Source organism: Melospiza melodia, chromosome 11 (assembly GCF_035770615.1).
Source record: "Melospiza melodia melodia isolate bMelMel2 chromosome 11, bMelMel2.pri, whole genome shotgun sequence".
In the NCBI taxonomy this organism is placed as follows: Eukaryota; Metazoa; Chordata; class Aves; order Passeriformes; family Passerellidae; genus Melospiza; species Melospiza melodia.
Genome location: NC_086204.1, coordinates 2,051,658 through 2,076,901, shown reverse-complemented (window position 1 = coordinate 2,076,901; position 25,244 = coordinate 2,051,658). Strand labels below are relative to the sequence as shown.

General features: G+C 39.6%; 1 protein-coding gene across 3 annotated transcripts in view; it reads right to left on the bottom strand.

Moving 5' to 3' along the window:
* Positions 1–25,244, bottom strand: part of DNM3 (dynamin 3) — a 172,567-nt gene that overhangs the window by 119,186 nt on the left and 28,137 nt on the right. The window contains exons 6-15 of one of the 3 annotated variants that reach the window (XM_063165270.1): positions 24,622–24,782; positions 22,822–22,964; positions 20,919–21,054; positions 19,940–20,007; positions 18,992–19,130; positions 17,866–17,952; positions 15,922–15,992; positions 12,489–12,537; positions 10,799–10,828; positions 4,082–4,195 (exon numbers count right to left, since the gene is read on the bottom strand). In XM_063165270.1, the coding sequence (XP_063021340.1) occupies positions 4,082–4,195; positions 10,799–10,828; positions 12,489–12,537; positions 15,922–15,992; positions 17,866–17,952; positions 18,992–19,130; positions 19,940–20,007; positions 20,919–21,054; positions 22,822–22,964; positions 24,622–24,782 (998 nt within the window). Of the gene's footprint in view, positions 1–4,081; positions 4,196–9,588; positions 9,607–10,798; positions 10,829–12,488; positions 12,538–15,921; positions 15,993–17,865; positions 17,953–18,991; positions 19,131–19,939; positions 20,008–20,918; positions 21,055–22,821; positions 22,965–24,621; positions 24,783–25,244 lie in introns of all 3 variants that reach the window. The other 2 variants (XM_063165271.1, XM_063165272.1) reach the window with 2 other exon arrangements.

Sequence of the window (25,244 nt, the reverse complement as noted above, 5' to 3'; positions counted from 1 at the left end):
GAGATTTTTTTCCTCATCAATGTAAATTTCACATTTTTAGGAATTCTAATTCTACTGTCCAGTTTGGCATCCTTTGCACAGCAATAATGCCAGTGAAATCTCTGGATGCTTTAGAAAGAATAATAAAATCACATTCTATGACCGTGCACTGCAACAATGTTACACCACTTCACAAATGGCATCCATATCTTTACAGTGATGAGGTTTTTTATTCACAAGCTAGAATGACATTCCACATTCCCAAAGTCCATTTCATCCTAATGCAGAAGTGGCTAATTCACAAACTTCAGATTTGCAGGTAGACTCTCAAATGAACCTTAGTGACTGCTACTTAACAATACAGCAACAACAGAGAGCTAAAATGCTCAGATTTAATAATTTGTGTGTGTAGGTATGCCTTATAATGCTCCAGCTGGGATTACATGGAATATGCTACAAAATAAATCTGTATTTGTGAGGTCACAGAGTGTGCTGATCTTGCACTAGTTTACAGCAGCCTCAAAGCCAGTACACAGCACTTTCCTTGCTTGGTTTTTAAGTACAAAAGCACAAAGTCAGGGTACTGCTCACACAGCAAAGTTACAAACAGAAGCAACTGCATGCAGGATCAGAAACTAATCCATGTCAGTTCTCCCAGAACCAATACTGTAACTTCTCTAAGCACACTCTTCAACACCAACCTGGCATTTCCAGAACTGCAGGTCTAAAAATGCATTCTTAGGCACGGAATCCCTCTCATCAGGAATAAAATCCCGGTGTATGTTTGACAAACAAAACTGTGTGAAGAAACCAATAGTTTCTTTTCTAATATTGATATCATACAGGAAAATCTGAAATATTTTGCCATAGCAACTCGCTTCTAAATACATTGTACTGTGGATTTATCACTTATAAAGCTGCACCTCACAAAGGAATTTACATCCTTCTAACGGTACTAGCGAGCCACCACTAGTGATTTTGCTCTCAGAGCAAATTCCAGACTAAAAACCAGGCTCAGCTTACACTAGAGGGGGTACACAGCCCTGGAGGCCCCAGCAGGCACTGGAGCTTTGCAAAGCACATTGTCAGAGCTCTCTGGTACACAGCTGCTGCAGCACTGGCTACAGGCACAGAGGGCACAAACTCCTGAGCATGCCAAGGGAGGCCAGGTGCCAGGGAAAGGCTCCAGGCCAGGGAAAGGCAGCCTGAACAGGGACTGGGGGCTCTGAACCAGGGAAAGGCAGGGCTCTGAACCAGGGAAAGGCAGCCTGAGCAGGGCTGGGGGCTCTGAACCAGGGAAGGGCAGCCTGAGCAGGGCTGGGGGCTCTGAACCAGGGAAAGGCAGCCTGAGCAGGGCTCTGAACCAGGGAAGGGCAGCCTGAGCAAGGCTCTGAACCAGGGAAAGGCAGCCTGAGCAGGGCTCTGAACCAGGGAAGGGCAGCCTGAGCAGGGCTGGGGGCTCTGAACCAGGGAAAGGCAGCCTGAGCAGGGACTGGGGGCTCTGAACCAGGGAAAGGCAGGGCTCTGAACCAGGGAAAGGCAGCCTGAGCAGGGCTGGGGGCTCTGAACCACGGAAAGGCAGCCTGAGCAGGACTGGGGGCTCTGAACCAGGGAAAGGCAGCCTGAACAGGGGCTGGGGGCTCTGAACCAGGGAAAGGCAGCCTGAGCAGGGCTCTGAACCAGGGAAGGGCAGCCTGAGCAGGGCTGGGGCTCTGAACCAGGGAAAGGCAGGGCTCTGAACCAGGGAAAGGCAGCCTGAGCAGGGCTGGGGGCTCTGAACCAGGGAAAGGCAGCCTGAGCAGGGACTGGGGGCTCTGAACTCCCCACGACCTCGCTGGGCACAGCCAGACACACAAACACAGGGATCACTTCTCACATCACCAGACTGCACATCTCACTGGGGGAAACACCCCACACAGCCACTGCAGCCAGCAGCTGAGGAGCCTGGCTGATTTTTCAGTCTTACTGAGAAGATCCAGTACAAAAAAAAAAAAACAAACAACAACAAAAAACCCCAAAAAACCAAAACAAAACCAACCAAACAAACAAACACAAAAAAATCGCAGCTTTATATAAACTCTTTTCCAAGAGAGAATAATGAAATTATACAGCTAATCTGTATTTAAGGAGCAACTTCTTTCACCAGCAGAGCATGGAATAGTACTCTGCTATTATGCTATGCAATTATTTTCTTACCACTCTAAGAAATCCCTAACTGATCTCCCATGGCCTGAATTAACTACTGACATTTTCATGACTCTCAAAACATAATTGTTTGGCAATTAAGAGACATTATCTTAAAATATGCATATAGAAATCCCACAGGTGGCCACTTCTTTCTGAGTACTTTCATGAGCTTCCCAGGTGACTCTCCCCTGCAGACTGGCAAAACTATTTCTTTTTGAAGTTACACAGCACAAGATGTACCATTAGGATTTTCAGGAATTTTTATATTTCCCACTAAACAAAAATCAGATTTAAAAAAACAACACCAAAACTACCTCATCTTGGATGCACCTCCAACTGCCTGAGACAAAACACAGCAAGTGTGTTAATTTTACCACATTGCTTTAGTTACAGTTGTTTGTATCTTACCTAAGAAAGCTGGTTCGAGTAACTTCAAGGCAGATCACAAAAACCAACAGTTTCAAATTATCAAAATCATAAAGCCACTTTTGCATTTTTTTCAAATTCCGTTTCAGCAATCTGAGAGTAAAATTTCCTCTCTAGACACCTGTCCCTTGGCTCCTCCCCTCTGCCTGACATGCACTGGTTTTCCTGTTATACTAAATTTGAATCCCTTTAAAACTTAAATAAAAGGGCAAGGGGCAAAATCCTCAAGATTAACCTAAATTGTCCCTCTGCCTTAAGGTGTATCCTGAAATGGCTACAGAATGGGGGAAAAATTTTTTTCTGAGCACAGTTCCCACCCCCAGCAGCATTACTGAAGGAGTTCCACATCCTGGATTTGCAGCACTCTGCCTTATGCACTGCAGGCCCTGTCCCCAGGGCTTCCAGAGAATTCACTGCAGTAAAACACCACAGCAGCTTAAAGAAAATATGAATGTGCACAGTCCCCATGAACCTGCTTTGTTGGGATCAGCCAATGTTTTGATTATTACTTAGAATAAGATGAAAATATTAAGTGATGCTTTGGAGCTCATTTAAAGCTTTCTCTTTACCTGTGCTTCTTCCATCCATTGAACTGGTTCACCCTAAAAATCAATAATTTCTTACTTAAAACATTTCAAATTGTTTTGGGGCACAACCCAAATAGGAAATAATAGGTTTTTAAAAATGTAGCCCCATTTTTCTACAAAAACCAACACAAACCTTAAAGAAGTCACAAAGGCTTTACCATAAATCTGATGGCACACATATTCCTGTTTTAACCTTCAAAATACTGCTGGAGACTTGGATAAAATGTATCATTACACACACAGTTGAAAAAGTCATCAAACAGAACAGACAAGCTGCCTATCAATATATTCAAAGTGAGCAATGAGGATGTCCTTTTCTTCATTTCCATATCACTCACCTCAGATTTATTAATCACCCAAGAAGGTGCATTTTTTGTCAAATTTGAAAATCCACACCAACCAGCTAGAGAACTCTGCAGATGGGCTTTGCATCCTCTCAGAACACAAGACCAGAGAACAGCTGTTTTCATTAAATCAATTGCTGTAGTTACTTTCAGAAGTAAATTTACCCAGACAACTTATGAGCAACTTGCAGTAGATGTTCAAGAGTAACCAAAGCAAGGATAGGACAATAAGCAGAGTATTTCAAAACATCCTGAGATTTTTTTTTTCTTTTTTGAAAAAATGTGTGGAAATCACAGGAAGAGAAGAAAAAAGTAAAACAAACAAAAACACTCCACACCACACCCTGTGTTTGTTGTCAGCATTTCAACAGAAGTCTTAGGCAGTCAGCATTCTCTATGAATCAAACCAGAAATTTAAAGAACACAGCTAAAACCTTAAAACAATCTCTCCATTCGAGTTTACACAAACTGATTAAATTTTTCAAGTTGATATCAGAATACTGTATTAACACTGGGGTTTTCCCCAACAGAAAAAAAAAAAAGTTCTTCATTCCTTACCTCATCATCTTTATACCAGGACAAGCTCTCTGCAGTCAGGACAAACCAGTATTCCTTGGAGCCTCCTTTCATGATGCCAATGTTGTTGATGGTGAGCCAGCCTTTCCGGATGACCTATGCAAGGTGCAGTCAGGTACAAGTTTAGTTCATTTCTCACTTGACAGAGTTCTGCTGCTGCATTCATTCTTTTAAATCAAGATTTGCTAAATGAAACACAAACAGGTGCATTTTTTCAGTCTCTGGGAAAGTCAAGAGTTTTTGCAGCATTCCAAAAAAAACCCCAATAGTAATGAAGTGAGTACTACATTTTCAGTCTGAAGGTTGGAGAAAGAGAAAAGCCAAACTATCAGAATGCTGTACTTACAGCAGGGAGTGTGATAAGGATCAGGTAAGCTTGAAGATATTTATTTGCTGTATATGAACATATTCTGAAAGCCTACACAATTAATCTCTGACTACACTGTTCTGGTCTAATTGTTAAGGTCATCCCTAAAGGTGGATACCAGGAAAAGCACCTAAATTCTGGTAAAGTGAGTGACTTCTGACACACACTGAGGATTTTCAGAAGTGGTTGCCTGGAGTGACAAAGGGGAGAGGTCTTCTAAAGTTAAGTTAAATTTAAGGCAGGAAGCTGTAAGGAGAGGCATGTGAGAGCCATTTTCTTCTCATAGGATAAAAGAGAAAAAGAAAAGAAGGGGAAAAAACCTTAAGCAACAACAAAAATTGGGGGGTAAAAAAAGGTAAAGAAAAATTTTATAAAATAGATACAAGCCAAAGATGAAAGAACAGATGTGAACATACCTATAAATACTAAGATCAGGAGGCTACAGCATGCACATAGAAAGAGAAATAACTCCCCAGCAGAAGAGAATAACCATGAAAATTCATTTGCAGATGAGATGGAAACTTTCAATTTTATTGGAACAGCCACTGTTTTCCAATATAAATGAGAGAGCAAACATTCCTTCCTATCATGCTCTGAACAAGACCACAGAACTCTCCTCATCACAGATGAAGGAACCTCAGCTCTTCTCTTTCTCCCCACAGCAACACCCTTCAGTTGCCAATGGAATACTGAGACAAAAAAGTGCTCAGAGAAGCCCTTCAGAATCCTCTCAACAATCTCCACAGGCTCTGACTTGTGTGATCAAACATGAGTTTCCTCCTGTATTTAAAGAGCTCTGTGAGACCAACATTGCTCTCACAGGGCTTCACAAGACCAATAACTCCAATACCAACAACTCACCAAAGAAGAACATGGCTCACCATCTATTTCTCATTTATAGAAGTTTCAGAACCAGAATTCACTCCTATTTAGCCTGGATGTTCATGCAAGCTCCTAAAAAAAAACCAGCTTTGATTCTGCACAGGGTGAGGGACTAAATTCTATTTGATAACTAAACCAAAGAAGTTGCACCTGAAAAGCAGGAAATGGTATGGAAATGCACATAATCCAAGAGTATCAGTTTCATTTCAAGGAAGATAAATGTGTTTTCCCATTTACTACCACCCAGGCCAGCCGTGTAAGAAAAGTCCTGAAGATCCAAAAACAGGTTGTAAATTATTAGCCTGTAAGAAAATCTTTAAGAGAGCATTGATTTGGTTCTGAAGCCATAGTAAGGGATGAGAGAACAGGACATGATTCCTGTAAAGAGACTCAAGGATATGGCACAAGTAGATTAGATGGAATAACCTGTTCCACAAAGGTTTCTACAAAAGTGGGTCAGGACTTTTAATATTTGTGGTTTTTGAGGGGGGAACCTAAGTGGAGAGGGGCATCAGTGAGTGCAGACACACATGGAATGCTTGCCTAAGTGCAAGGGAAACATTGATAATAACTTGATTACCCATCACATCCTCATTTTATTTTGTAATGTTTATTGAAGTAAGTTTTTAACAGGAAACAAGTAACATGTATATACAGCCAGTGTACTGACCTTCAGGCAGCTGCCACAGGCCAAGTTGTGGAACCCAACTAATTCTATTTTTTCCTTCTGCACTGAACTATAAGGAAAAAATATTAGAGAAAAATCAACAAAATTAAGGTTCTGCATTCACTCAAACTGAGTTCTGCAGCAAGGGCAGCTGTATTTGTGCAGCAGACTAAATCCTTCACAGCACATGTGCACATGTTCCCGTGCTATAAAGAGGCTGGGAAAGAGGATGCTGTTGAACCACATTGTATGCAACTGAAAATGCCATGTTGCTCCATGCAAAGCTCATATCCACACACAGGAAGCCCAGGCAGCCTGGCCAGCACCTGGTTTGGAGAAAAATGTTTTGGAGAAATATCTCAGGGAAGGTAAAAGATTTGAACACAGATTGCAGTGAAGATAAGGAGGTGGTTTCCAGAAGCAAACCAGGCAGGACACCTAAGCAGCAGGTTCAAGAATCTTACAGGTGATGAGCACTTCAAAGGGAAGGGAAGGAGCACTCTCTGCTTATTCCATCCTCTCCCCCACCATTACCACAGGCTCTGTAACAGCTTCATAAGAGTCCCATTTCCTCAATTCCACAAGAAGGGATTTGTGCTAGAGGTCTCAGAACAGACCAAGCCAACATTTTAAATACTAAACTATACAAACCACTTAAGAAGAACTGAAGGTTTCAATACTTCTAAGGTAGGAATTGTGTCATGCTCCAATCCAACACATCTCCCCACAAATGTGCAACCATCATGGGGTGTGGACAGAAGCAATCTGACTTGCTAGGACAATCTCTGGTCACTGGTTCATAAAGGAAGGAATTTGCCAGTAGTTTCCTCAAAAATCCTGTGTGCTGAGGATTAGATCCAGCTGTCATTCCCCCACAACCCTGCAGAAGAGCAGGACACCAACTTACAGCAATATTTGGGTGTCTGCTTTTCATGTGAAGTTTCTAGACCTGTTTATGTATACCTCTCTGTGGAAACAGAGTTTTGTGTTCTCTAAAATATCCTGGACTCTACAACAGGTCACAACAATCTAAAATACTAGGAAGCTGTTCCAGGGGTCACCAAGAGGGAGAAGATGAGCTTAGTGTGCTAAGCCTCATGTCCTTTTCATTGAATTTGCCCATTTCCCAGGCACACTCTGTTAACTCCAAAAAGCTACACTTGCACAAGACTCAGCATCAGTGTTGGACATAAAGGGGAGGGAGATGTTGGATCAAGGTGTAATGCAAGAAAAAGTGAGATTAAGGAACATAGTTTCACTTTCCAGAGAAGCTGAATGACACCTTAGACTCTGGCTAAATTCTCAAACAAAAAAAACAAACTCTTAGTCATATTTTAGAAGTGTTCTTCCACAGGCAATAATATGGTAAGATTTTCAAAGACATTTTTGAAGTTCAAAAAACTCTGAAGGAGAATTATTATTCTGGAGTTTTCTAAACTGTTGTGTTAGCTATTTTTATAGCACTTCAGCTTGAAAAATGAAAGCACTGTGTTTCATTATAGTTCTTTTTCTCATTGGGTTGTATCAGAGAGATCCATTTCACTCTTTCCTATCCTATTTCTAAATGTCATTCTGGGCACAGCGGATGTTAGTGACATAAGTTATGAACCTCAGGAAGGTGAAAAACAGGGGCACAGCCAGAAGCTACTGCAGACAATATTCTGAGAGGCAGCTGGACTCCATGCACAGGATGAACAAGAGATGACACAGTTCCTTCCTTCAGGATCCTGATAGCTAATCTGGGTGACTGAAAAATGAAACTCAGAGCCCCTGAATGCACACGAACAAGCCAGAAGGAAATCACTCTCATAGTTCAGCTGCACAAAACCCAAATCATATTTGTTGCTCTTACCCTCCACCACTTCATGGATAAACAGGAAAGCAGGATTTGACACAGTAAGCACAATTTATGTGTTGCTGCATGACTTTAATTGCATTAAATCAAATAAGGCATTTGTAAAAGAAATATATTGAAAGAAATGGGACACTTTCTGATTCTCTAAAGAAGTATTTGAGGGATGACTTCAAGATAGGTGAGATACATGAAATTGGACAGAGAGAAACACAAGAGTGAGAATCATGAGACTGGACACTCCCACAAGAACACAAGCAGCAGTAATTGCAAATGTAACACCATTAAAGTTGTGTTGTGTAACTCCACTGAAATAATTCTGAGCACAGAACACAACTCCCAGCACCACTCCATCTTCCAACCACTGCCATTACAACATGTGCTACTGAACAGTAAGCACATTGAGAGAATAAAAATTACAAAAAGTACTCAGGGAGGCATCCTTAGAAGCTGTTGGTTCTTTGGATTCAGTCATGAAGATCCTCACACTACAGAAGCTGGAACATATTAGAGGGGAAACCTACTACAGTATTTCAATGCAATTTGCCAAATGTTCCAGCATAAACTGATCAGATCTGCTCTGATACTGAACACAACAAGATCTTGTGACATTGCTTCCCTACAAATCACTGCACAATGAATTACATAACTTAAAACTTGTGACAGAGGCTGAAGTCCCAAAAAAAATGTCTGCTTTAAAGAAAACTTTAGTCTTTAATGGAGCAAAGCTCTCAGGGGTAAAAAACTGAAATATATTTCCAAATATAGTTAAACAAAGATTGAGGTACGTCAAACATGAAAGGATATTAACCTAAAAAATAAATAAAGGCCATTTAGAACAGCAATACTCCTCTAGACTTGATAAAGTGAAAACTCAAAACCAGCAGGTTTCATGCTGCTGAATTTTGAAATATTTTTGAATGTGTTAGCTCATGGGCATCACCTCTTTCATAGAAATATTGACATTTCTTAACAGAACAGCTTTGCCATGATTTTTCATAACCACCTCACTGACCATGGTACAAGTCTCCATTTCCATCTGGTTGATTAAAAAAATTCTACAAGCATTTATTTCCTGGGTCATGCAAGATAATAGGATTTAAGTATATCTGAAGAAAGGAAACAGCAGAGTATGCTACAAAGCAGGATTAAAAGAAAATTTTAAAAAAGGGGGTTACAAGGGGAAAAGTTACTTATTAGGACTATAGCTCAAGCCAGCTGATAGGGTCTGAATGCTACTTGTGTCCAGAAGAAATTAATCAGGAAATTAATCAGAAAATTAATCAGATTGTTGGTGTAACACTCAAGAGAGGCAGGTCAAACAAACCCCTCAGACCTAAACCTCCACATCACATGGACAGTGCCTTGAAACTCACAGTTCACACTAAGCCCCTTCTCCAGTTCCAGGGCTACTTCAAGCACAGCAGCAGATTTTGCCACAGGACAGAATCTCCTATAAATGATATGTAATCCTCTATAATTTCAGTGTCCTGCATTCTCACACACAGCAATTGGGCTCATGGAGCAATGACACTTTCATCTCTTAAGTTTTATCATGAAGGGGGGTTTAAAACATTGAATTTTAGTCGCCAAAACAAATCTGAGCACACAGCACACACAATTAAGAGTGGGTCAGCTTTCAGGAGCCAAGCCTTGCTGGTGTGCTGTGTAAAACCAAGCATTGCACAGAGCACTCCAAGCAAATGAGAAGACAGACTAACCTGTGGCTTAAAAAGAAACTTTGTGGAGTCAGGTCAAAACCTCAGGCGGTAGCAAAGAAAAGACAAACAAAAAAAAGGCCAAAGATTAAGTGTGAGAGGATAAATTAGTAGTAGAGGGAAAAGGAGAAAAACATGCTAAGAGGAATTTGCATTATTGTCCAAAAATAAGGTGTTGCTGTGCTCATCTTATTTCCAAGACACACAGAAATAGTTAATAGTTATCTGCATCATTCCAGCCCAAAGCAAGCTACTAAAAAAGAAAAGCAAATTATTGCAAATGAGCATCCCACTATTTTGGGAAAATTCAGTGATCTTGATCTCCCCACAGGGTGCAATTCAACTGCTGCTAAAGTCAGTGATGCCTTTTTCCATAACTGAACATAAATTTACTTTAAAACAACAACTAATAGAATTTGATGATGGCAACAAACTGAAAAAATGTACATTTTTATCACAGATACTGCCAAAGAATACACACAATACAAATTTATTTCTTACACCTTACCATCACTGAACCAATTGTAACTTGTTATAAAATTAACTGCAGTTTAGACAATTAATTCTAATTAGTAATATTAAAGACATTCACGTATTTATTTACTCATGAAGTGGAAGGGTTAGAAAATAGTCTGTCCGTGATATATTGATCCTCCTGGTGCTATGAAGAGAATGTTAAAAAGGCTTTAAATATTTTCAATCATAAAACTCATTTTTCTATCCAAAGTAATTCCTTGACACACACAAACCACCAAGAACAGTACCTGTATCCATAAACAGCATGTTCATTTACACCAGAGCTAATGTTTCCTTTTGGTTACCAGAAACTTATTTGCCCACCTTACAAAGAGAGGTTCACTATGAATAGAGGCACTCACATCAGATAAAAACTGCTTCCCAGTTATATAATAAAATAAACACCAGTTAGTCATTTTAGTTTGAGAAACTTGTTAAATTACAGAAATATTAATTTGATGCAAAGTCTTCTACAACATTTTAAGTTCTACTAGTTCAGACTGGTAACAGCAGGTTAGTAGCAGTTAAGTGATGAACTGCAATTACACTTTGTTGAGGTAGTGTTACAGACAAGACAGCTTAACATTAAATAGTTCAGCAGCAAGTATTTGACAAACCAATGAGTTAGAGACAAATTTTGCCCTCTGAGAAGCTAAATGAAAAAGCAACAATAAAGCTTACAGAACTTAGCTCGTACAATTTGCCTTGAAGGCGGTAGATTGGTTCCCTGAAATAGCAAATTGCAAAAATGAAGTTTTATTTCAGAAACATTCTCTCATTCTTTTCAACTCCAAACAATCAACTTACAAACATCTGTTTATTATCTCTACAATAAAAGGTTCAGCAAAGTCCTTTATACCACAAGTAACCAAGTTTCAACATTGAATTTAAAACGCCAAGCTTTTTCTTCACTTCTTTAGAGAGAAAACATTCACTCAATTAAAAAATCATTCATTTTATTTGTGTATTTTTGAAGAGTCAGATAATTGGTTGCTTTTCCTTTTATGGGACACTCCAAAGTGAGGACAGTCCTTGTGTTTGACACATGTTCCAGCACAGCTAGATAAGAAGGAAATCTCTCCTCAGAGGGGAGAGGCTGCTCTTTGAAGCTATTGCAGTGTTTGGACCTTCCAGGGCTTGTGTTTTGTTTTTTTTTTTCATTTTAATCCAAACCATATATTATATCAAAAATGCCACTCATGTTGGTCAGGCTGTGGGGAACCATCAAATCCAAGAAGTTGCTGGATTATTTTAAGAAATATCCTGAAAATAACTAGCAATTTCTTGGTGAGAGGAAGGGATTGAATTTCTAGCTCCAAAAAGATGACTATAACTCTTGCCAAGAACTCTTGTCTACAACAGCAGCAGAATAGGAGACTTTCTGAAATTTCAGGTTTATCGCTTGGATCTAAACTCAGTTGTCACATTTGAAATCTTTGATCAGGTGGTGAAACCTCCTGAGCATTGTTTGACCAAATTGCATGTGAAAGCATCAGGAAGATATTCAATACTGGTAATTGAACAAAATTTCATTGTTTTATTTTTAGTACTATTTTTTATTTCATTCTCAAGTATATACTAGTTCCATAACAATTGTTTTTCTGTTTAAGACTTTGCAAAAACCTCAAAGTGAGCAGAAACTCTCCAAATGGTAGCATTTTGCTTATTTTCATCTCATATTAAGCAGAGGACTGATCCTGCCAAGTACTGAGAACCCCTCAGCCACACAAAAGCAGAGAGGGAAGGCAGGCTCAGGAGCACCGAGCACCTTGCAGAATCAATCCCATATTCTTATGTGACAAAAAGAAACAAACAATTTCATTAATGAATCTCAGTGAAGATACTAATTAACCTGAGAGCATCAACCACTTATTCTTTGTTTATTTTGAGAAAGGCCTATGGTACATAGTCAGCAACCGTGTGGTGTCAGCTGAAAGGTTTCAGAAGAGGTAAAGGCAAATCCACAGTTGGTTGCTGACTTGCCTTTCACTGCAGTTGAGCTGTGAACACATCAGGAGTAGCAAAACACACAAAGCACACACAGGCAAGTACTCACCAGCGTTTGGGATTCTGAAATTCACAAGTTTGCAGTTAATGACAAAACACCGATGTGTAACATGAGGATTCAAGGCACTGAACAGCATGGGAGGGAAGACACTCACCAGCAGTGCAAGCAGCAGCAGAAATGCTAAACAGCAAATGATGATAACAATGGAAGTCAGGTGGCTTTGAAAAGTTCAGCAAAACAAGGCAATGAGGACACATTTATGTATGTTTGAAGCAAACAAAGGTAAATGATACACTTAAAACAGAAAATGCAGCCAAGAAAACCAAACAGCTTGGATTAACTTGCACATGCCATTATCCATTCTCTGTTAGGTGCCTACCTGATTTCCCACTGCACTTTTGTTAACCTGACTGCTTCTTTGTTGGGCACTGAGGGAAGCAGAGGAAAAGAGTTATGCTGAGGAAACTTGAACTAAGCCAGTTCCTGAGCAATAATTTTAGCAGTAATAGTTACTTTTGATCCCAGCAGAGAAAGCTAGATTAACACAGCAAAAGAAACACAGGAAAATCATTGCATATATGTGCAAATTTCAACTGCATTTCTACCTGATGATATTTGCCTGCTAAGGACAGAAGGGACATGCACAGCAGACAGCTCCTACCAATCATCCCCTTCACAACAACATCCTTCTTGCATTGGTAAAGGTTACTAAAAGCACAGAGAAATTATGGCTCATGTGGGTAACTTTGGAAACATTAGCCTCTATAAATATTCAGATGAGACAAAAAGCAAGCCATTTCTGTTATTTAGAGCAGTACAACAAAATCCTCCCCTGCTGGAGGCTCTTTAATAGCTTTGTCTTGACAGTTTGTTTTGGATATTATTCTAATATTTATATGCACTTTGAGGGTGTAAATAAAATATAACCAATGGACGAAGCCTTCATAAAGCTGGTTCAAAGTTGAAATCTTGTAAGAATAGAGCACATTTGAAACTAAACCATATTTAAAATATTTTGCTCAATTCTTGAACTTTGGTAATCCCAGTTCCTGAAACAAAACACACTCCTGTCTCAAAACCAAACAAGTTGCCATTAATTCTAAAAGCATTTGCATTATGTGGCAGTTTGTGTTAAGCCACAAAATTAAAATATTGCTGGAAAGGAGGAGAAAAGCATTCCAAGAGCAGGCTTTGGCTACTCAGCCACCAGCCCTTCACTGGTGACAGGAAGTTTTGTTTGGATTAGATTATACCATTTCACCAGGCACTGATTCACTGAGGACAGAAGCATCCATGTGGCAGCAGCTCCAAAGGCTGCTGTGACACAGAAAGACAGAGGTGTGCTTGGATCAGAGCCTGTGGCCAATCCTGCTGTTTGCTGCCCAGCTGCTGCTCCAAAGAATTGATGAAACACCCAACTCAGCCCTAGTCCAAATTCTGACCCTGCCCTTTGGACCACACCATCAAACCACCAGTCCAGATGCTGTCTGGGAGATCCACAAGGATATTTATTCCTTGTGCCTGCTCACTGTGTTTAGCTTGATAATCCTGATCTTTTTGACCAAACAACACTTCATGTCCCTGGTGCAACATCTAAGTTTTCTGTTTTTCTTAATTTTATCACCTTAGAAAAGTTAATTATACCATTAACATCATACTAAGAAACCCATGCCTTTTAGAAATAGCCCAGCAATTGGTCTTCTATTTAATGTTCTAACACAAATTACTCTTCATACAGATTGATGCATGTAGCTGTTCTTGAATTACACCAACTGGAAACAAACTCAAGCCCAGAATTTTGCCATTTGTTCAGCCAAACAAGACAAACATTAAAATCCCAAGATTTCGCCATTTTATAACTATGCAAATTTGTTCTAAACACTGGCCTTGTTAAATTCCTCTCAAGACAATTCACATTGCACTGTACCTGCCTCAGGTCCTGCAGTGCTGCAGAGTAGTTTGTAATATTTTGTGCTCTCATTCTTATGGTTCACAGGACTTACACTTTACTGCAGCTGCATGAGACAAGGGGCTAGAAGGCTCAGCAGAGGAAAGGAAACACCAGGGAATCTGGGGAATCTGTAGTCCAGGATGCTTGGATACTGCAGAAGACCCTGTTCTACACAACTTGTTTCATTTCCCAGTTCTAACACAACTGCTGTAACAATAATACACTTACAGTTTCAAATTAGTATTTTCCTCCATTTGTCTCATTAGTGAATATATTTTAAATTCTTCCTTGCTATCCAAATTTTCTCTTTTAATTGAGCAGAAGTCAACAAGGTTACTTTCCTTCCCATCTGTTCCAACCTAGAGAAACCCTTGCTTAAACTTACCAGTGAACTTAAGCCAAGAGTCACTTGTTATCTGCTTATGCCCCATATAGAGCACTTGGGATTTTCAGATCTCAGCTGGCAAAAGAGGAAGCAGCTTTCCCAAGAAATTGAACTTGGGAATTGTAAAGACACAGCAGGAAGGACCATGGAGGCTGCAGGAGCAACAACCATGAGGGCAATTTTTCCAGGGGAGAAACGTCATGCAATAGGTACAGATACACCTGGAACTCCAGAATCCAGTACTATAAAATATGGAAAGTTTCAACTTGACACAAGGAAAAGTCTTTTCATAGTGAGGTGAGGCAAGCATTGGAACAGGCTAGCATAGAAAGGCTGGAGAATCTCCAATTTTGGGAATCCTCCAGATCTGATTGGACAAAATCCTGAGAAGCCTGGTCTGAACTCAGCAGGACCCTCCTCTGAGCAGGAGGTGGGACTATGTGACTTCCCAAGGTCACAACACACACCATGAATATACATGGAGTGTTTTTAGCAGCCTTTTTCCTGTCAGAAAAGGATGAAGAGTAGTAAATAGCAGGCAGGTTGTTATCTTGACCTCTAGAAGGCCAGCCACCATTCCTACAACATCCTGTTATTTGTCAAGAGAACTGATAACAATATCTAGGACCCACAAACAACTCTAGAGAAAGTTGCTCAAACCAAACACATACACAGTGCCTGCCTTTGCTTTCTCCCCTCTCAGCTCACTGAACTCCATATTTTAAACCTTCAAGGCACACTGCCAAAGATGTGCACCTTCCTTCACAGTGCTAACTACAATTGGCCACAGTCAAATACTACTGTGGTGCCCAAATTTGCTGCCAGCATCTCACACAGCCCAAACCTGTTATGGTAAATACAGCATGAATGTGTCTGAAGGAACATTTATTCTTCAAAGAGTGAAGACATCTTCTATGTTTTTACTAGTGTCAAAATGTTGGTCTGAAGTCCCTGAGGCACAAATTGCTGGAAACTGAGGGAGAACATTCTGGAAAATATTCTCACAGCCTTTCAATTAAGCGAGGAGAACGTCAAACCAGGCCCTGCAGGGCATTCTGCTACTATTATTCTCTGCAGCCAAACAGCAGGCACACTTAGAATTCAGTGACATCCATTATTCTGAGCAAAACTGTTTCACACAGAATCACAGCTCCCAAAGTATGCATCAATAACAATGTGAAAAGACCACCAATATCCATTTCTGTGTCCTGAAATGTGTGTGACTCCAGACTAAGACATAAAGCTCCAGCTTCAGTGAAACCAGGCTTGTGAACTGGGTGAAGACTCCCCTGCAACTGGGACAGACTTCAACATTGTGGCTATTGAGAAAGAGCATGGTCCTGCATGTCTGGGACTCTGCAGCCTGGATCTTCACTGACATACTTCAGGAATTGTGTTCTGAGCATAAAAAAAATGCCAAGCAAATAAACAAAAAAGCCCGGCAGTGTTTTTACAACGAATTTTCCATGTACTTACTTTGCAAAGCCAATGAAGTCTTCATGGTTGGTGTTGATATAAGAAACCTGGATATCAATGAGCAGCAGCATCTATTATGGGAGACAGGAGACCAAAACAGGATGGGTAAGGTGGAAGAAAGAGATTGAAGAAAAGGAAGGAAGAAAAAAACAGAACTCTTGAGTCTCTGCATTACTGAATATTGTTTTCATAACTGTTCAAGCCAAAAGCAATATTTTCTAAATTCCACTGCTTCTGTTTCTGTGCTTATTTAATAAGTTAGACTACAGAAGTTCTATTCCTTCTTCCTACTTTTTTTCCTAACAGACCTCATTTTTCACCTTCTTGGCCCTTGTCCATTCCATTAAGATCAATCATACACAGGCAGAGAGAACAGATAGATTCCAGCTCTGCATTTTGCAAGTTAAGCAAATTCTGCCTATCTGCAGCATTCCAGCCAAGCAGCAAGGAACCTAAACCTTAAACCTAAAATCCATACACTTCCACACTTTATGTACTACAAAAAGAAGTGATAAATAATCCAGTCCTGATCCAGAAAATGTCCAGCCCAGCCATTCTATGTGCACACCTGCATTGAGAGATGGGCTATCAACAAAATAACACAATGATTTGTGTACTTATCACTTGTCAGTCTTTCAGCAGCCCACAGAGAATTTGATTTGCCCTGACAATCTAACTCAGCAAAGAACTTGCTAAGATATCTGCAAAAAATTCCCTCCCACCCTCCAAGAGGCTCTGGAATATGCAGGAGACTGCACTTCACCCCTGTCTTTTCAGACTTCCATTTACCAGAGGGAGCAAGGAAGGAACCTATTGTTATCAAATGGTGGCATTTCATCTCTTCAACCTTATTTCTGCACAGTTCCTCAAATACAGCATCACTCCCAAATTCCTCACCATTCCCAGAAGATATTAAATGCCCCACTTAGACTCTAATCCCCACTATATTTTTGCTCCATCTCTTACCTCTGAAGGATAACTGCTAACATCATAAATAATGATGTGAATGTGACAATAACCTATTTGGTCAATTTTTGGCATTTACAGAAAGCCCATATTTTGCTCTTTGTTCTGAGAAATAATCAGGTATGTGCATACAATGAAGAACAGGAAAATAAAACTCAATTATTTTAAACAACTTGTATTTTCTCCAAAATTTTGAGATAACAGTGTTCTGACTACAACTCCCTGCAAGTACAAGCCCAGCTAATAATTTTTTGCTGAATTATTTTATGACTACATTTGCAGCACAGATTAAAGCAGCAGGAGGTGCTGCACAGCTCCCTAACTTGCACAGGGACAGGCCTAGGGAGCCAGGAGTCCAGAACAGCTTAGGAGTTCTGCTGAGCTCCTCTTCCCAAAATATTTCTATTGTCACACTCTGCACTCTCCAGACAATAATTCCAAATCCTTTCCACTGGATTTTCTCACATGTAATCTCAGATTTGCAGTTTCCTGGATTTGGAATGTTTGGCTAAGTGATGAATGCTTTAACCAAATTTCTCTGAATTTTAATTTGGTTTTTAGCTTTTTTTGTACTTGAAGGAAAGCTTCTCACTCTCTCATGGGTCCCAGTACAATTGTTTGTGAGCCTCACTGTAATTAGGGTGTGGGTGCATGGGATGGGTATGTTAAAAACACCTGGAAACAAAGCAGAAATAAGCTATTCCAGTGTGCATCTGTTTAATCAATATTGATTTCCCACAAACAGCTCTAGTGGCCCAGCTAACAAGTTGGCACACTGGCACAGGAACAAGCCAACACTATTTAACCTTTCTGTAACAATTCTAGTCCCTATCAAAGCTCAGTGGTAAAGAAGCAAATTTTTTCTTCTCTAAAATGTGCAGCCTATTTAAAAAAAAATGAAATCTTTCACTGTCCTACTGCACTTTGGATGTAAGAGCTCTTCTTCCCCAAACTGTCACATCTCCTATTTATTCTTACCTGGTCCTTGGTTTTCTCTTCTCTTTCACGAATGTAGCCAGCAACAATTCTTTCTGTTTCCTCACACAACCTTGGATATGTTGCCAACTGAAACAGAAAATTAATAGAAACTTACACCTGCAGAGAGGCTTCAGTGGAATACAACCAGGGGAGCCTCCAGCTTTCCTCTTTGGAAGAAAGCAAATATTATAAATGCTTGGGACTCAAAGTTAAGCACACTGCAAACAAAGCAAGCCTTACTTGCTGTTGTTCAGGGACTGCAGAGACCTAAACCCTTGGATTGCTGCTGTTCCTTTCCTCCAGGGAATACTGAAGAAAATACACTTTGGACATGTGAAACACAGTCTATCTGGGGTGAGGTTTCTCTCTCTTCTACTGGGCCTAATTCCAGAGTGGTGCTCTAAATGATTTCCAAACTTCTTGTTTTTAAAGTCTCCACCTTGCGGCAATATCTTTACATAACAATACTGAAAAAAGCAAGATACAGTAATAAATTTGGCAAATACCACTGGGAAGAGCATCTGCACAGTTAATTTAGGTGACAAGTCTTGCAGCCTTTGACAAAAGTGAAAAAAACCTGGAAACTCTGCTGAAAACATACCAGAGAGTCTGCTTCGCTATGTTTTTTGTCTTTCGGGTTTTAAGGAATATTTCCTTTGAAATAAAAAATTGGGGTTTTTTTCAGAAAAAATGCAAGAGGATATTTCTCAACAAGCTCATCATAGCTGTGCTCACATCCCAGAATCACTCCTGTGCTTGCTATTATGGGATACCATGCTCTGGGATGGTGGGACAGGCAGATGGACAGGTGAGAGTGCAAAAGCAGCCAGACAGCTAAGAAGTGAAAACACAGTTTTAAGGAGGAAACTGAGGGCACCTCTTGATTCAAAAACACCTCTCACCATAAGAATAAAAACAAAAGAATCAAAAACATGAGCTTTTCCATGATTACATTATTCTGAGCACTTTGCAGAAGTTGTAATTAATTACCTGAGGAAGTCCTACTCTGTCCAATGAGTCACTGAATCAGAAATCTCTTATAGCACCATAAAATACAAAACAGCCTTTATATTATGTACTATTCCATTGCATTTTACTTACATTACCAGATCTATGTGCAAATTACCTTTTTAGTGCACTTCTTGACAGTGTTGATTAACTCTTGCATCACCAGATCCACACTTTTTAAGCAAGGTCCTTTCAGCTTAACGATCTGTTTTTTAACAATGGCTTCAAATGCCATATCTGGAGTGAACAAACCTGTTCTGTGGACATAAAAGAATATGTAAGACAGTAATAAAAACATCAGGCAAGGAAGATTTTTTTTTTTACTAAATTGCTCAAATCTTCACTTTCAGAGCTGAGTAATAATCCCTACACAAACAGGCTTCCACAGAGCTAAATTTGCTTCCTTCTCAAAGGAAGTATCATTCTGAATAAGAATATACTCAGAATATAAGACTATAAGTAGAAACATGCTTGAAAGATGAAACTCCTTCAAGAAGACTGCAAGAACACTAAGGAGTATTGCTATAGTGCAGTAAAGCCTCAGCAGAAGTGCCATCAAACCTTAGGGATGAGTGGCAGCTGCAAGCACTCCATGCACAGCAAATCCATCAGAATCCTATGGCTGCACTTTCCACTCACACCAGAAAATGAGGTTTTGTTACTCAAGAGTCCAACATGGAGAATTTCCAGTTGGTCACTGCAGAGTAAATGAATCTATAAACAGCTACTCCAGAGAACCAGCCCTAAACAAATGGGCCTTGCTTATCTTTCAAACACTCTTTTCCAAGGTCTACCTTGCCAGATAAATTATATAAAAAACAAAACTATAAAAGCACATCCAAAATTATCATTTCACTATGATAAATCAAGACCTCTCCAGCAATCAAGCAAGGAAAGTTCAAATCCTGCACCACAGCCTACCAGGGTCAACCATCTGAGAATTTACCCATCAAGTAACACAATAAACATTTCCCAAAACTGAGAACAACAAAGCTTGTAAGCAATGCTTTGGGAAGATATTCCATCTGTACCATGAGACCAGGCAAAAAAACATGGGAGCACTTGCCTGATGCCATGTATGTTCTTGATGGCATAACTTATCTCTCTCCTCAGCTCCTTCTCATTGAATTCCATCTAGAGGAACAGCAGCACACAAGAGCACATCAGGGGAAGGTTTCAACAAAACAGAAAATATCCCCTCTCCCTCTACAACCATAACACAAACTGTTTAGCTGTTAAAATAGTAATTTCTAATTACACCAAACAATGCATAAGTATTTTAAAATGTTTTAGAACTAAGGCAACAGGTAGCAGTAAATATTGTTGAAAATCACATACTCTTCCATTCCAGATATATCAACAGCTGGAATGATTTTGAAGAGTTGACAGAATAAACCAGAAACGGGATTTGGAAGACTCCACTTTTTTTTTAAAGCTGGTTTCTCAAAGTGGTGTAACTTCCGTGATTATGATCTGTTTATCCTTCCCTTCCCATTCTACAGTTTTCAACTAAATTTAAGAGAGGAGTTGTCCCAGTTATGAAGTTATAAAGCTTTTCTTCAAGTTTCTTGGAAGGCAGCTGGCCGAAAGAGAAGTCAGTGTTGTCACAAATGAAAGGGTCATTACCTAGGTCAAACCATCATAGAATGATTTAGGTTGGAAGGGACCTAAAGGGCTATTTTCCATTACTCTCATTTTAATAGATACCAGCTTGTTGTTCAAGTCAAATTGACCAACTGTAACTGCTTGCCTGCCCCATTTAACCAAAGAAAGATGCCATCTGTGATAAAACAATAGGAGAGCACAGAAAATACTATGAAATAGGATTATAATTATATTCTCTTTCTTGTATTTTAGAATTCTTAGCATGTCTCAGTGTCCAATCCTAGAAATTAAGCCAAATGTCTCAATTATAACTTCATGTAATTTCTTCCACAGTTAAAAGCATATTCTTTCAATCAGCTCTTTGCTTGGCTATACTACTATCAGTAGGAACATAAGGAAACACAAATAAAATCAAGCACATCAGCAAGATGGATAAATACCTTCACAAGTTCAAAGGGAAAACGTTCATGGAAAATACGATTGATTTTGGCACCTCCTGAAAGCTCCAGTGTATCAACTTGATCTCCTGATCCTTCAATTCTTTTTTCAAAGTCCACTGAAAACTGCTGTACCATCCTAAATGGCAAAGGAGGGGAGGAAAGGAAAAAAGAACAAACAAAACCTGGAACAATTTAAGCATATTAACTACCAACTCTTATTTCAGTACTGCCTATTCAAACCTATTTAGCAATTGCCAAAAGTATCTGTACAAGTGATTGAGCCAAGTTGCCAATCCACAGAATCCCTATCTATCCACATCCCCCTGCATCCCTTGTCTAAGAGCATGATGTGAATCCACTGCTGCAAAATTCAGAAGAGATTGGGAAGGAACTTCTTTTCCCCATGCCAAAAGGCAAGCCCAAGAACCAGTACTAACATGGTGATGTGTAAGTACCACAAGCTCCAGCTTACTTGGCTCTGCTTTGACTTCTGCAGCAGCAGCATTCAGAGAAACCCACAGGAGAGTTCTCCCAGTCATGGAAAAGTCAAAGGTGATGTCCCTCTGTTTTTGCCTCTGGAGTAAAGTCTCAAGGAACTGTCTACTCTTTTGGACACAGTTGTTACAAAAATAAGGAGTAAATCAGAGTCTTCATCTGGCTCAAGAAAGCCTCTCTAGTTCAGCTGATTACTTTTCCCTCTGAATTCCAAAGTTTTAGTTGGAGAATGAATCCAGCCCCAAACATACACATAGCACAATCCACTGTTCTTACCATCTATCCCAGAGAAATTAAAATGCTGAAAAGCACAGAAATCAGTCAAAGCAGGAATGTGACAACAGGCATATAAGAGAGAAGAGCTAAGTACATTTGACACTTCTTCCTTCACATGCTTCCTCTCTAATAGGTAAATTTTATTTGCATATAAACACAGAGGGCTACAACTGAAGAAAAAAAAAAAGGGAGAGCCAAAATGGCAGCTCTTCCAGGTGAAAAGATAGGCAGTACTAAGTATGCAGCACCCTGGAAACAGGCCAAGGAAGGAAGGAAGCAGATGCAGCAAAGCAGCAGCTGCTAACTGGTGCTCAGTCCACAACATCAGCATTGTCCTTTCTCCCTGGTGCTAAATCCACAATCAAGACAGGGCTGGGATTCCACCTGCACTTGATTCCAAGTCAGATGAACAATCTCTGTTCCATGAACAATCTCTGTTCCAGATGAACATCTCTGGCTGATATCAAAGTCTCATCAGACAGACTTATTTTGTGGATGAGATCCAAACCAGACAGTGACTTAAGCAGTGAAAAATCAGTTCAGAACTGGTGATGATAATCCCCAAGAATTTGCCTTGCTGTTTTGTGAAAGCACAACAAACTTTTACTGACAACTCCTGCAGCAAAGATCTCTGGGTCTTTGGTGCACAAAATATGAAGGACGACCATCTTTGATTAATTTTGATCTTGCCATCTCTAGCTTCTTTTGGACAGCCAAGTTTTTACACTAGAAAAAGAAGCATTCTTTATTCTTCTTCCAGCCTCCTCATCTTACAAACTTCCAATACAATGTCTCTTCCCTGCCTGAGGTCATCTTTTTGGCAGACAGAAGAATATGTCTACACAATCAGAAGCAGCTTTTTACCTTTGATCATCTCTGTTGCCCATCTTCATGCTTTTTCCTTGTTCTGTTTTCTCCCTTTTCTAGGATTACTAAAATTAATTTAGGGAAAATTCTGTTGAAATTGTAGAAGAAATAAAGTGTTCTGGAGCATCAAACACAGAAATCTTTGGAGCTTGTGTAAAGAATCTTTAACATTATCCTAATGTTTAAGTTTAAACCAATCAGACAGAAGGGGCAAAAAGGCAAAACAAACCCATTTGAAGTGGAAAAGCAGACAAAAGACACTCACTGCAACAGGGCTTTTGTTTTTCTGGTGGGATCTTCTGGTCTGAAGTTTTTGTACACCTCTACTTCATGTTCTATAGAAAGCAGCTGGCTCTGGAGTTTGCTTCTGAAGGCTGGCAGGGTATCCCGGATATGATTGGTAAGTTGCTAAAAAGCAAATAAAAATCTTTTTATACTGTCAAAAAGATGAAAGCAGGAGCACAATCATTTCCTTCTGACTGCCAACCATATCAGCCATGACCTGTGCCAGTTTACCAGCGCTGTTCCTTTTGATCTCTGATGCAATGGAGACTTTTAAAGAACAATTCAATATTCCTGGTGCATACAAAATTCCTCCATCCTCTAACTCACTAAGCCCTGTTACTACACACCTGTTTACTTACACCCGAAGAAGTTACACATATTACATGGGTAATTTAAAATTACCTCTCATCTCTCTGTGCTGATGCCACACTCCCATTTTGCTGCTTTTCTGAAGGGTGTTTCACAATTCCCTACATATTTATTCAGCACAACAACTGCTACAGCCACAAGGAAAAGTGGGAAAGAAAGATAGTCTGAGCACTCACAGCAGGTTTTTACACACACATGTATATGTTTTAATATGTTAGGACAGTACTGCCTATGACTTACCTGTGCCATAATTTTCTCAGGTATTGTACACATTCCTTAACTAAAAGCAAACCAGACTTCCTCCTCTATGCCCCAAACCCTCACCCAACCCAGCCAGACAAGCTATACATTTGAACTGTCATACACCAAAAGATATAAACTCAATTTTGAAATGCTGAGCAGACTGACAAGCACAAAATCAACAGCTGGAGTTTCCCTGGAGCACCACCTTGTGGATACAAAGAAACTGAAATATTACCTGAAACACAAAAGTTGCCCAATATCTTGAGGACAGAACTTATGTAGATCTCCCATATATAACATTCTACACACAGTAAAAGCAACAGAAGATCAACAGTTCCTACTGAAGTAGGTAAATTTTGAAAACAGCTCTCAAAAAAGTTAATAGCATAGAAAGAGTCAAGACACACAAGACACTTGAAAGGTATGTGCAGCTCGTGTTTCAGTCTCAAAACTGAGACATATGGATTAAACTTTCAAGATGTAAAACAAGGCAAAAATTCTAAACACAGAAAGAAATTCATGGTACAAGGAATTTCTTGCATCAAGATGAAGATTTTGGCTCTGAAGCACAAATAAATGGCATTTGTAGTCTTTTTGAGCAAGCTCAGAGCATTTCATAGCCTGGTTTTGCAGTTACAGCTGCAAAGTCACTGCAGCAAAAAATTAATCAGAGCAGCCATTTAGTTTTCTGCTTTAACCAGGAACATTCCAGCTGTTTCCAGCTGCTGTCCAAAATGGACAAAGCTAGGCTGACCTGGGCTTTGCCTGTTCCAGAGGAAAAGCTGCAATTTGACAGTGAGCTGCCAAAAACAGTATCAAGTTTGACTTGCAGGAATACCAAAAATACTGGGCAACTGACAAGTTAAATGTAACAATTGAAGAATAGGATGGTATACCTCCAGGGAGGGAAGCAAATCTTGGTTTTGATGTTCATATTCAGTATTCTAAAGAACAGGGAAGTGCAGAACTGCCAGCAAAATTCAGAAACCACAACTCACAGCAAGCTTTTGTATCTACATGCAATATACAGCTTTGTTTTTACCTTGTGCAAATTAAAAACACTGAAAGCAGGAAAGGATGAGTGAGGTTGAGAGACCAATTTCATTTTAATACAGTTTTTATATTGGCCCTATCATTACAAAGCTGAAACAAAGGTTTCAGGTCTTACCTGGTTTAGAACTTTCTGGAGATAGGGTGTTCCCATCCGATCTGCCATGTGCCTGTAGGATGGGTGGGAAAGAAAGAATTTCCTTTCTGCTAGAAGAGCTGCTTTTATGTCCTTCTTCCCATCAATGTCCTTCTGGCTTCTGTTTACAACACCAATATAACCTAAAACAAGACAAAACCAATGGGTAAATCAATGCAGCTATTGCCTGAACCAGTGAATTCATCTTAAATAGAACCAGGCTGTCTCAGCTCAAACAAAACTTTCCAATTCAGGTATTTCATATCATGTCTACAAGTAAAATAGTAACCTTAACACTGCCTAAATTGTTCATTCTGTTTACCTATAGCAGATAGATTTCCTTTAGATCACAAATTCAAACAGAGAATATCTGAAATTCTGGTGAAGCCTAAAGAAACCACTTCAAAAATAAACAAACAAAAATCCAAAATAAAATTGAAATACACACAGAGGTCTATGCAGATAAATGATATGACATTAACAAAATACAAAAAAAAATTCTTCTCATTTGCTGGACCAACTTATTCCATGGGAGGACACAGTAAATTATCAATAAATTATAACCATAATCAAAATTCTTGATATTATTAACAGAATGAGCAAAT